This window comes from Thalassophryne amazonica, chromosome 11, assembly GCF_902500255.1.
Source record: "Thalassophryne amazonica chromosome 11, fThaAma1.1, whole genome shotgun sequence".
NCBI lineage: Eukaryota > Metazoa > Chordata > Actinopteri > Batrachoidiformes > Batrachoididae > Thalassophryne > Thalassophryne amazonica.
In genome coordinates this window covers 20,001,731-20,015,641 of record NC_047113.1, presented here as the reverse complement: position 1 = coordinate 20,015,641, position 13,911 = coordinate 20,001,731, and the positions used below count along the sequence as shown (strand labels likewise).

General features: G+C 41.8%; 1 protein-coding gene across 3 annotated transcripts in view; it reads right to left on the bottom strand.

Annotated features, from left to right (window-relative positions):
* macrod1 (mono-ADP ribosylhydrolase 1) overlaps positions 1–13,911 on the bottom strand; it is a 461,598-nt gene that overhangs the window by 45,187 nt on the left and 402,500 nt on the right. For all 3 annotated transcript variants that reach the window (XM_034181802.1, XM_034181801.1, XM_034181803.1), the window contains exon 7: positions 10,331–10,361. In XM_034181802.1, the coding sequence (XP_034037693.1) occupies positions 10,331–10,361 (31 nt within the window). The remainder of the gene's footprint in view (positions 1–10,330; positions 10,362–13,911) is intronic.

The window sequence follows — 13,911 nt, the reverse complement described above, 5'->3', positions numbered from 1 at the left end:
GCCTTCTGGTTAGAGAGTCCGACTCCCATGCCAAGGATCGTGAGGTCGCATCCTGAGGTAAGCAAATGGGCGGAGTCATAACAACACAACGCAGAGTGCAGCCACTACATAAAGTCCAACATGAACTTTAAATAGGAGTTCAAATTGTGACATGTAGTCCGGTGATGCAGCTCTTCATGCCTCCAGACAGCTAACATCGGAGTGGATTTTTTGTTTGTGTGGGTGTTAGAAGAACTATCACCGTTAATTAGCTCTATCAAATCATCATCTGTCAGCAAAACAAACTCCACCATGTTTGTTTTAAAGTTAAGCGCCATTCTGCTTGTGTGAGCGTGCGCGGGGTGTTGGGCGGCGCTTGTGCACGCGTGTACTTCCAAAAAAAGACTGCGTACTGCACAAAAAAAAAAAACATCCCGTCAAAAATTAGTCCATCTTTTGATTCTAACTTTCTCATAACAGCTCTTCATGCCTCCAGATGGTGTACAGCGCAGTGGATTTGTTTTGTGCGTGTGCGAAGAGTGCAATGGTACCAAACATATGGAACCAAATTTGCACACTAAATGGAACCAAATTGCACTCTAAATGCAATGCAACACAAATGGGACAAATAATCCATGTCATGTGACATACAAGCACCAATCAATGACAAGGATCCACTCAGCATTATATAAAATGTTATATAAATGCTATTTCACATCCTGACCACTGTGCATGCTTGCACTACCGGGCGCAGCGTTTAGCTTAACGTAGCAGAATTTGTTTTGCTGGTGGCGATGATTTGAAGGAGCTAATTGACGCTGCTAATTCTTCTAACACACACACACACAAAACAAATCCACCACACTGTAAGCCGTCTGGAGGCATGAAGAGCTGTTAGGATGAAGAGCCGGTCAAATTTCTGATGCGAGTTTTCGCTGTGGTGAGGAAATCATACGGCAGTCTGTACACAAAGTCAGTGCACGGCATCACACACTACTGACAACAATTTTGGACTCCTACGTAAAGTTCGTGTTGGACTGTTAAGCACCAGTGATGAACACCAAAATGTAAGTCCCTTTTCTGTTGTTTATAAATTAATAAAATATCAAATGATAAGCATCTATCTATTTTTTAATGTTTTTACATTCTTTCAATGGAACAAATATTTAATTTGATGAAACATTCATACCACTGAACTCATAAACATTCATTATTTGTACACTAGCTGTGTGACTCCATCCTTGCAAAGCACACATTTTAATGATTTGATGTATTTGCTGTCAAAGCGCACGAACACACGTGCACACACACACACCCAAGCCCTGCCGATTTTATGTTTTCCACCGTTCATTTTAGGGGTGTGACCTGAGATGATGTCACCAAAATTCATATTCCTCACAGCTTGAGGTTTCAGTGTGTTAATCATCAGCAGGTGAAATCAAGCTAATTTCCCCATGTTTATGACTTAATTTCTCTGGGCATATGGCACCAAAAATAAAATACATCAATATTTTCATTATTCTTTATTTATTTAGAATAGTCAGCTCATCTGACATTTTATTTACTAGTGATACACACTTTAAAGTCTGTGTAGGTCCTCTCAGTCATCCCCACTCACCCCAATATACACAGGTAAATCACCAGAGAAAAACTAACACTGACTCTGACCAGAGTAGGACCATATGTACATTGTCAGTGTTAATTTAACACTAGTGATTTTACTGTGTAGGGGTGCACTTCTTTTGGTCAGGATTCAGCAATATTCCTTCAAGTTAAAAGACACTCCTTTGAAGATGGCAAAGTTCACATTCTGGACCGGGACTGCATTCTTATAGCACTTTTGCATATAGCAGATGTTCAAAACAATTTCCAATTATGCCTTCCATTGACTTCCCCAGCCAAGGCCAGAACAGATTCTTACAGCTGGGTGGACTGAGACAATGCTGATAAAGTGTCTTGTCCAAGGACACAGACAGCGTGAGAGGATGCAAACAACACCTACAGTGTTGTCCTTTCATCCCATCCCAGAAGAATCAAAACCACTTCACTCATCCCCCAAAAAGAGCCTCTGAGATCAGAAATTACCATAGTCAAGCATCAGAGTGTCAAAGTTCCATGCAAAATTCTGCTTTTAGTGGGGGTGGGCCAATGCATGAACACAGCCATCGGATTGCCCATTTCAATAAAATAAAATTGAATCACAAAAGAAAAAAAAAAATCACAAATCATCCATTTATGTTAATTTGTATCCTGTACATATCCTTTTCTCATTCATTAAAGGTGTTCCTTGTGAGCTAATGTCTGGCAAGTCTTTCGGAAAGTTGTGTGCAAGCTCAAAATTTGAGCCGACATCAGACAGAGAACTTTCCTGATGGTCGCATGCTTGTTTTGTCCTGCAATTGCTTGTAGCTTGCCAACCGTCACAGCAAAATTCCATCTGTAGCAGCAGACTGCAGGAGGTCACATGAGGTGCGGTGCATACCAACAGTTGGTGTTTGTCCCCTCATGCCATCACAGCCCAAAATCCACCAAAAACCGATAAACGTTTTTTGCAACCAGACAGCTCATGAATTAAATCCCTTCTAAAAAGTTTACTCAGTCCGTCACAGTGTGTGGCGCTGCTCTCGGACTGCAAACTTTCAAACTGATATCATTGTCATGACTCTCTCAGATCTCTGGATCCATCTTTCCTGGTCCTAGGGTTTTTAATAGTAAATTTTGCAGTCAGAGGTGCATTAGCAAGGTTATCTGCTACCTGGGGACCCTGAATGCTTTATTTGTCCAACATCTTGTTTTTTAAACTCTTCTGCTGCAGTACTGAACTTCTAGCGTCTTAACCTTCACAAAGCTAGCCACTGTCCCGGAAGACTTCCTGTTTTATTGCACGAGTTTGTTAAAATGAGAGCACATTTCAACATAAACTTTGGTTCCATCACAACTATTACCAGTGCACACTGATGACAATGTCAGATAAGACCGAGATGCGGAAGAGTCAAACTACACGGTGCAAACTGATTATTTTTTTGCTTTTTATGATGTGCTGGGGTCACATCATTATTTAATTAAAAAAAAATTATTTAATTTAGGATGGCATTTAACCAACTTTGGTTAAAAAAGGGGGGATGGGCTGATGGTATTCTGACAGCCTCCATTGAAACTGGGGTTATTGTCCACTGCAGGTAACAATGGAGGACCCCATCCTGGAGCAGTACAGTGCATCCAGAAAGTATTCACAGCACTTCACTATTTAAACATTTTGTTATGTTACAACCTTGTTCCAAAATAGAGTAAATGTATTTTTTCCCCCCTCAAAATCTTACTCACAACACCCATTTGTGACAATACTAAAGAAAGTGTTTGTTTTTTTGCAAATTTATTCAAAATAAAAAAATAAGAAATCACATGTACGTAAGTATTCAGCCCCTTTGCTCAGTATTTTGTTGATGCAACTTTGGCAGCAATTACAGCCTCAAGTCTTCTTGAATATGATGCCACAATCTTGGTGCACATATCTTGCGGCAGTTTTGCTCATTCCTCTTTGCAGCATCTCTCAAGCTCCATCAGGTTGGATGGGGAGTGTCGGTGCACAGCCATTTTCAGATTTCCCCAGAGATGTTCAATTGGATTCAGGTCTGGACTCTGGCTGGGTCACTCAAGGACATTCGCAGAGTTGTCCTGAAGCCACTTTGATATCTTGGCTGTGTGTTTAGGGTCATTGTCCTGCTGAAAGATGAACCGTTTCCCCAGTCTGAGGTCAAGAGCACTCTGGAGCAGGTTTTCATCCAGGATGTCTCTGTACATTGCTGCATTCATCTTACCCTCAATCCAATACTGAAAAACAGCCCCACAGCATGATGCTGCCACCACCATGATTCACTGTAGGGATGGTACCTGGGTTCCTAAAAAACATGACGCCTGGCATTCACACCAAAGAGTTCAATCTTTGTCTCATCAGATGAGAGAATTTTGTTTCTCATTGTCTGAGAGTCTTTCAGGTGCCTTTTGACCAGTGGTGGGCACAGTTCCGCTAATCCACTAACCGCTAATTATCGAAGCTAACATTTTCATTATCATTTTAGCTTTTCAGATAACTTTAAAAACCATCTTCGGATCAATTATCTTCCGATAAATTTTAGTCCGATAATTTTTAGACCACTAACATATTATTGCAAGCTTAGTGAATAAAGCATTAACAGTTAATAAACATTTTTAAAGTCTGATATCAAAGATTTTAGAGCTTACCTGTTAAATGCTTTGTAGTAGATGTACAGTTCTATGCTCTACAAACAGAGGAGAGTGGGCTTCAGAAAAAAACACGAAAACATGCAAAAATGTAGTTTTTCCAAAATAACTCACAAAATATCAATATTTAAGCACATAAATGTATTGATGTTAAATATAAACTTGGGTATTGTGGACATTCTGACACCAAAATTATGTCTCTATCTGTAATGGTTCTTGAGATACAGCCTATATGTAGTTTACATACACTCAAGGATGGCAATTTGGTTTGTGTCCTATTACGTTAAAAATATTGCAGTTAAGGCCCATAAATATATTGAAGTTGAATATAAACGTGTGCATTGTGGACATTTTGGCACCAAAAAAACTGCTGTAGCTATTACAGTTTTTGAGATATGGTATAAAAATACATCTACACTCGACAAAAATTGATGAAATTGAGCATTGTTATGTTGAAAACTAAGTACCATTTCTGAAATGTTCATTTAAAGAAGGTAATAATAATCTTTTTGAGTCAATATTTCACTGGAATATGAATAGAGAAGTTACTCATATATTATGTATAATAGAGTGGATGTCAATGCACAACCAAGGCACACTGGTGATACCACTGCTGTGTGGACAACCTGGATAAAGCCTCAATTCTCTCAGATACAGGCCCTTTTGCGATAAGGTTGCAACAAAGACAACTCGTGCAGCCACAGTGTTTGCCAACCACTTCAGCAGCTGCCAAGTTTCATAGTCTGAGAGTTTACTTGCAAGTTCAGGAATGGAAAGATGAAGATGAAGGTGACAACATGCCATTGCAAGAATGGGGATGGAAAGTTTCTGATAGTCAGGTTGTCCCAATCATGACTGACTTGCAAGCAGCACCAGATTCTCTTCTGCATGCTGTGAGATGTAACTGCAGTACTGACTGTAGTACATTGCGATGTACATGTCGCATCTTAACTTAGATTGCTCAGAGCGTGTGGCAACTGCAGAGGTATAGGGTGTACAAATGCAGGCCAACTCAATGATAACCAGGATGATGAGACTGAAATTTGAACAAGTAAAATTTCAAGTGTCATGATGTACACAATACTGATTTCATCTGAACTTTTATTATTATCATGCTTCATTGGTTTTACTGTAAAATTAGTGTGTGATTACATCTGTGTCATTAAAAAAGTTAGTGCAGCTGACAAGCACTAAGAATATTATTATTACATTCTTTAAATGAACATTTCAGAATAGTTACTTGGTTTCAACATAACAATTTCACCATTTTTAGCTGAGTGTAGATGGCTTATGTGCTGTATCTCAAAAACTGTAAGAGCTTCAGCCATTCTTTTGGTGCTAAAATGTCCACAATACACAAGTTTATATTCAACTTCAATACATTTCTGGGCCTTAACTGCAATATTTTTAACGTAATAGGACACAAACCAAATTGCCCTCCTTGGGCGTATGTAAAACTACAAATAGACTGTATCTCAAGAACCATTACAGACAGAGACTTAATTTTGGTGTCAAAATGTCCACAATACCCAAGTTTATATTTAACATCAATACATTTATATGCATAAATATTGATATTTTTTGAGTTATTTGGGAAAAAACAAATTTTTGCATGTTTTCGGGTGGCCATCTTGGATTTTGGGAGTGTTCCTGATTTTTTATCTTTCTAGACTTTTTGTCCATCCATCCATCCATCCATCCATCCATCCATCCATCCATTTTCTTCCGCTTTATCTGGAGTCAGGTCGCAGGGGCAGCAGCTCAAGCAAAGCCGCCCAGACATCCCGATCCACACACACCTCCCCAACTCCTCCGGGGAAACCCCAAGGCATTCCCAAACCAGCCGAGAGATGTAATCCTTCCAGCGTGTCCTGGGTCTTCCCCGGGGCCTCCTCCCAATGGGACGTGCCCAGAACACCTCTCCAGCGAGGCGTCCAGGGGGCATCCGGAAAAGATGCCCGAGCCACCTCAACTGACTCCTTTTGACGTGGAGGAGCAGCGGCTCGACTCCGAGCTCCTCCCGAGTGACCGAGCTTCTCACCCTATCTCTAAGGGAGCGCCCAGCCACCCTGCGGAGGAAACTCATCTAGGCCGCTTGTACCCGCGATCTCGTTCTTTCGGTCATGAGCCAAATCTCATGACCATAGGTGAGGATCGGAACGTAGCTCGATCGGTAAATCGAGAGCTTTGCCCCCCTACTCAGCTCTCTCTTCACCACAACGGTCCGATACAGCGACCGCATCACTGCAGACGCTGCACTGATCCGTCTATCGATGTCACGCACCATCCATCCCTCACTCGTGAACAAGACCCCAAGATACTTAAACTCCTCCACTTGAGGCAAGGACACTCCACCGACCTGAAGAGGGCAAAGCACCTTTTTCCAGTCGAGAACCATGGCCTCGGATTTGGAGGTGCTGATTTTCATCCCGGACGCCTCGCACTCGGCTGCAAACCGCCCCAGTGCACGCTGAAGGTCCTGATTTGACAAAGCCAACAGAACCACATCGTCCGCAAACAGCAGAGACGAGATTCTGTGGTTCCCAAACCAGACCCCCTCTACACCCTGGCTGCGCCTAGAAATTCTGTCCATAAAAATAATGAACAGAACCGGTGACAAAGGGCAGCCCTGGCGGAGGCCAACGTGCACTGGAAACAGGTTTGACTTACTACCGGCAATGCGAACCAAGCTCCTGCTGCGGTCGTACAGGGACCGGATAGCCCTTAGCAAAGGACCCCGGACCCCGTACTCCCAGAGCACTCTCCACAGGGTGCCCCAAGGGACACGGTCGAACGCCTTCTCCATATCCACAAAACACATGTGGATTGGTTGGGCGAACTCCCACGAACCCTCGAGCACCCGATGGACCGTGTAGAGCTGGTCCACTGTGCTGCGACCAGGACGAAAACCACACTGCTCCTCCTGAATCCGAGGTTCGAGAACCGGTCGAATTCTCCTCTCCAGTACTCTGGAATAGACCTTACCGGGGAGGCTAGACTTTTTGTATGTTTCTGTTGCAATTTGTTCTGGGTCAAACCATAAAATGACTGGACTATTTGTATACTGTGCCTAAAACTCTCGTGAATATATTCTCTGGGTTTATAGATGTAGTTATTGTGTTTGTTTGATGTAAAAATGGCAGAAGAAGCTCAGGTTGCTTCCCCATTATTTTCAATTAGAATCACTGAGTTGCAAATGCTTCCTGTTTGCTGTATATTGTCCTTTGTTCCAGAGTAATATATATAAGATGTCTGAAATTCGGTTTGTGTTTATTAAATTCCACGCAGATTAAACGTAGCAGACACGATATTTGGAATAGTTGTTTTGGTAAGTTTTCATGGTCTCTACTGCCATCTACTGGACAGTATTGTTCATGGCAGTATTATCAAGGTTATATCAGACGGTTGTCTTATTACAACTTGACTTTTGGCTTTTGCAATTTTTTTTTTACATACGAGGTCTGTGAGAAAAGTATCCGACCTTATTATTTTTTTCAAAAACCATATGGATTTGAATCACGTGTGATTGTGTCAGCCAAGCTTGAACCTTCGTTCGCATGCGTGAGTTTTTTCACGCCTGTCGGTTGCGTCATTCGGCTGTGAGCAGGCTTTGTGTGAGCAGTGGTCCACCCCTCTCGTTGTATTTTTATTGCAAATAAATGTCTGAACGATTTGGAGCTTTGCTGCATCAATCTTTTTCCAGAAACTGTGAGAGACCTCCAGGTGGACACCGTTCGAAAAATTAATATGGCTTTCAGGGCCGATTTTATGGGGATTAAACAGATTACGGAGTGTTACTTCCGCTTTAAGGATGGCCCACAACTGCTGAGAGCGCGGCGTGCTCCCAGCGCCGATCGACATGCTCACACCCTGCTGAAACAACCAGATCATTTCCAACGTGAAGGCTTTGTTGATCCGGGAGGTCGTCTGACTTTCACTAAAAGGCAAGAGACGTGGACATCAGCACTTTTTCGGCACATTCCACTGTTACAGGAGTTTTTTTCATGGAAAGAAAAGCAGAGGGACGAGCCACGGAGCCATTCATTATGCGGCACAAAACCACCTCCGTGTTGGTCTCACAGGACGGCTTTGAGATTGCTTTCAGACAGATTCCGGTTGCTTTCCAGTCGTGTAATTATCCGATTGTGATTGTGCATGAGCTGGACATGCCGGAACATGTCCTGTGAGGCTTCATCATCATCATCATCTTATCTTCATCACAGATAAGTCATATTCTTTGATATAAGCATGACAGTTCTCCATATCAGGATAGTAATTGAATAAGAGTATCAGGAATAAGATCACTATTGCATTCTACATTCTTTATTGTACTAATTTATTGTAACTTTCATATACATTGTGTCTTACAGTGGAGATGATTGATTTTTTCACTGCACATGATTTTTCATTCACTTGTAATACAGCCTGGTACACGGACAGGCTGAGGATGCTTAACATGACAAATGCAGATGCAGGACTAGATTTAGTGTCACTAATGTACAGGGTTTGCATTACAATTTTTGGCCACTAAGTCCTGGGACACACTAGGTATTGAAAATGTGAGTCCGAAGGCCCAGCCCTGAGGCAAAGAAGCCTCCTGTGAGTGCCGAATTCAATCCATAGAGCTGCTAATTTCAGGAGCTACTCACATCTGCTGCAGTGTGCTAAGAACACTGTTAAATGAACATGAACCATAAAACAACATTTAAAACCCCAAAACCCTGAACACCCATGATGCACTGCAGCACAATGTCCATTGTTCACTGTTAGCTAATATCACATGAAGCTCAAAATTGAGCTCATGTGCATCCTGTTTCCACTGATCATCCTTGAGATGTTTCTATTATACTAATAGAACCCAGAAGATATACAACCCAGAAGACGTTACAGGCTTCTCTGGTTGTGACTGGAAAAACTGGGCAGAGAGTATGTTTTGCATTTTGTATCACCAGTTATACAGCTTCATGATGAAGTGGAAGACCTAAAAGTTCAGCTACAATTAGCCAGAAGGTATTATCTGAGATGCCACCTTAGATTTGATGTTTTGGTGAAAGAAAATCCTCCTCTGTACTACTTTATCATGAAGCTGTATAACTGGTGATACAAAATGCAAAACCTGCACTATGCACAATACTTTTGGAGGGCACTGTAATTCTGACAAAAAAAGTCTTGATCAAACTCAATACTGATCTTTGCTATTGGCAGTGGAGCTACTGCTTCACCAAAATACAATTAAAATGGCAATCAATTTGAGGCATTATGAAAATATGAATATATCAATAAAAGTGTAATCACCTCCTATCAGGGGCCCACCTGAGATATTCCGCTGACAATCAAACTGGGCCTAAAACATTACCTCTTTGATGAAGGTGTAATAAATGTAGGAATAAATTATTGCAAACCGCCACATTATCCAGAATGCAGTGAAAATAACAGGATTCTGGCACATCACATTACATCATATGTGTCCATGTGTTGCACTCAACACATGGACACATATGCTGCATGAGGTGAAATGACTTCCTGTTAACAAACAGCAACGACAACAGAAGACAAAGTGAAAAAAGAGGAGAGCCAAATATATAGCAGGCACTGCAAGATGATTACAGCTTTGGTCATTACCTTACATCCCCACCTCAGGGAGCGTTTAAACATTATCCGTAACACTCCCGCCATACAGCGTGAAGACGGATTACACTTAAACTGCCACAATCTCCAAACTAATCTATTTTAATCTCCCAGTTCTTGGATTAAGGCCTTGGATTAGGACCCAAGGCCTTAATCTGAGAACCACCTCTATTCTGCAGCAGATAAAGTGACAAGCGGCACAGAGTGGCTCAGCAATCTGACTAAACAGAAAACCTGATACCACGAACAGGCATCCGACGGAAAGACCCTGCCCATGTGTACAGCAGGTTCACATCTGTATAAAAAAAAAAAAGATTTTTCTTCCTTACAAATCTTTTCTTTTTGAACAGTAAACAACCCAGAAACCTTTGCAAAATTGTGATTTAAAATATCTGACAAGCACAATTGCACAGTTGCACTAATCGACAGAATCATTCATTGTGCTGACAATAAAAAGAAATACACAAAAACAGGAACTGACCGTAGATCCCAGTGGAGATGCACGGGAAAGCCTGGAAGGGGGAGACAAAAAACTGGTTACAGACTGCTGCTAATTACAAAGCAGCATGTTTTATCCCTCAAACATACAGACAGCAAAATCACTCTGCTCGACCTCGGCAGAGTCTGTTTTCGGTTTTGTTTCTTTTTAAAAGTCGCTCTAATTCTCTTTTCCTGGGTGCCGCCAGACTGTGGCTGCTCACTGCTCCTAGTGGTTGGATTGTGTCTAACTGTAATTAGGATGGGTTAAATGCAGAGGAAAAATTTTGTTCTACGTATGTATATACAGTTATGCTCATGAGTTTACATACCCTGGCAGAATTTTAGAATGTTTGGCTATTTTTGGGGTAATATGAATGATAACACAAAATGTTTTTTTTCACTCATGGTTAGTGGTTGGGTGAAGCCATTTATTGTCAAACAACTGTATTTACTCCTTTTAAATCATAATGACAACAGAAAATACTCAAATGACCCTGATCAAAACTTTACATACCCTGCCAATTTTGGCATGATAACATGCACACAAGTTTACACAAACGGGTTTGAATGGCTACAAAAGGTAACCATCCTCACCTGTGATGTATTTGCTTGTAATCAGTGTGTGTGTATAAAAGGTCAGTGAGTTTCTTGGCTTCTGACAGACCCTTGCATCTTTCATCCAGTGATGCACTGACGTTTCTGGTTTCTGAGACATTTGGCGTAATGAGACCAAAACTGAACTTTTTGGCCACAACCATAAACGTTACATTTGGAGAGGAGTCCACAAGGTCTATAATGAAAGGGACCCCATTCCTACAGTGAAACACGGAGGTGGATCACTGTTTTGGGTATGTGTGAGCTACAAAGGCACAGGAAACTTAAGTCAAAATTGATGGCAGCATGTTACCAGAAAATACTGGAGGAAAATTTGCACTCATAAGCCTGTGAATGGGATGTATATGAAAATTCCAATGATCCAAAACACAAGGCCAAGTCAACCTGTCATTGGCTACGAATACAGTGAAGGTTCTAGAGGGGCCATCTCAGTCTCCTGACCTCACTATAATTGAATCAATATCATTGAGCCACTCTGGGGAGATCTCAAACGTGCAGTTCATGCAAGACAGCCCAGGAATTTACAGGAAATGAAGGCTTTTTGCCAAGAAGAATGGGCAGCTATGCCATCAGAGAAAATAAAGAGCCTCATCCACAACTACCACAAAAGACTCTAAACTGCCATTGATTAAAGGAGGGAATACACGGTATTAAAAACTGGGGTATGTAAACTTTTGATTAGGGTCATTTGAGTAATATATTATAAAATATATTATAAAATAAACACAGCTGTTTGCCAATAAATGGCTTCACTCAACGACTAACCATTAGTGCAAAAAAGTATATAAACCTATGAGCACAACTGTATGTACAATGATAATAAAGGCTTCTCTCTCTCTCTCTCTCTCTCTCTCTCTCTCTCTCTCTCTCTCTCTCTCTCTCTCTCTCTCTCTCTCTCTCTCTCATTTATAGGAAATCTAAACATCAATTTACAGCTTTAGCAGTGATGCTGCCATTATGCAAGTAGTAATTACATAATTACAAAGGCTGTTATACCACACACATACATATATACATATACATATACACATATACATATATATATACATATATATATATATATATATATATATATATAGACACACACACACATTGAAGTATTTTGACAGTTATGTACACAACACTTGCAAATTTGTCTCTTTATACTACCAGAATGCAGTTTAAATTAAACTAGCACAGTCCCTTTATACACAGTCCCTCCATTTTCAAAGCCTATATATGCAATCAGCAAACTAATCATAATGGTGCGTTTACACATAACCAAAACGTGTTACGAATGTCATTTTTCTGTCATTCATGACACATTCCTGACATTCTTAATGTGACTTAACACATCTGAATAGGTTTCTTAATAGTGCGTTTTGGTGCGTGATATTCTTGATATTCGTGGAGCATGTTTTTGCCTGTCAAAAAATCTTCCACGAATGTCACACACCACCCTCATTTCTCCTCACGTTGTGGAGGTCGCAACTGAGCGCGTTAATCCGTCTTGATGAGTAGTGATCCTTAATAGAATGCGACAACGTTCGTAGTGGTTCCTGTGACGGTTCTTGGAGCCCAAACTGTCACATGTTATTACGAAGTGATACGGAAACTGTCACGTGTTGACACGATTTGTAACGCGGCGTCACATTTCACTGCGCACCATGACGAATCAGTTTTCTGTTACATGCACACAATTAAACTTGGCTCCACAGCGTTCAGTTTGATGCAGGATGCCGAAGAGGAAGTCCGCAAGTGTCGTTCCACAGTTCCTGCTGAAGCTCCTCAGGATGCTCCTGCAGGTGTTCCACCTGCTGTTGTAACCGATGACCGGGAGAATGAGTCTGAGCCAGAGGAACCAGAGGAGTGAGAGGAGACTCACGTGCAGCCAGACATCTGTACCTCCTCCTGTCCGGCGGAGGAAGAAGCGTGCGCACAATTAAACCCTGCTGCACCGCATTCAGTTTGATTGCTGACACCAAGTCGGCTAAAAGTCTCATTTCAGTGCTCCTCAATGCGCTCCTGCAGGTGTTCCACCTGCTGCATGTGCCTGATGTTTGGGAAAACGCGCGAGACGAGAGCCGCAGGAAGCCACACATCTGGCTCTGTCCGTCTCCTCCTCCTCTCTGCGCCACTCCATGGCACAGAGCCAAACTACGCATGCAGTCACAAAGTTCTTCTGAAAAACCGGAGTGATCTGAATTGTTAAGATTGAAGTCTTTGGTGTGAATGCCAGGTGTCATGTTTGTAGGAAAACTGGCACCATCCCTACAGTCAGGCATGCTGGGGCAGCATCATGCTGTGGGGCAGCCCAATCTCACTTTTTTTTTTGTGCTCCTGTGATGAAATGAGTCAAATTTTTGTGACGGGGTTTTTTTTTTATCTCACCAATACTAACCCTACTCCGACCTCCAAACCTAACATTAACCATAACCTAATCCTACTCCTTCCCCCAACCCTAACCATAACCACTCCAACCCCCCCCCGCTTCAATTTTAGTTTTGTGCAGCCATCATGGAATGAATTAGAATGAATTTGTGCTGCCGTGACGAAAATGAGGCACTTTTCGTCACAATATCACGAACCAATAGATTAATGTATATTTCGTGTTGCTGAATCACGACTTGCCATGAGATCAGGTTGTGTGGGGATGTTTTTCAGCGACAGGAACTGGGAGACTAGTCACGATTGAGGGAAATATGAATGCAGCAATGTACAGAGACATCCTTCATGAAAACCTGCTCCAGAGTGCTATTGACCTCAGAATGGGGAAACGGTTCATCTTTCAGCAGGACAATGACCCTAATCACACAGCCAAGACATAAGAGTGGCTTCTGAACAACTCTGTGAATGTCCTTGTGTGCCCCAGCCAGAGCCCAGACCTGAATCCAATTAAACATCTCTGGAGAGATCTGAAAATGACTGTGCACCGATGCTCCCATCCAACCTGATAGAGCATTGAGAGGTACTATGAAGAGGAATGGG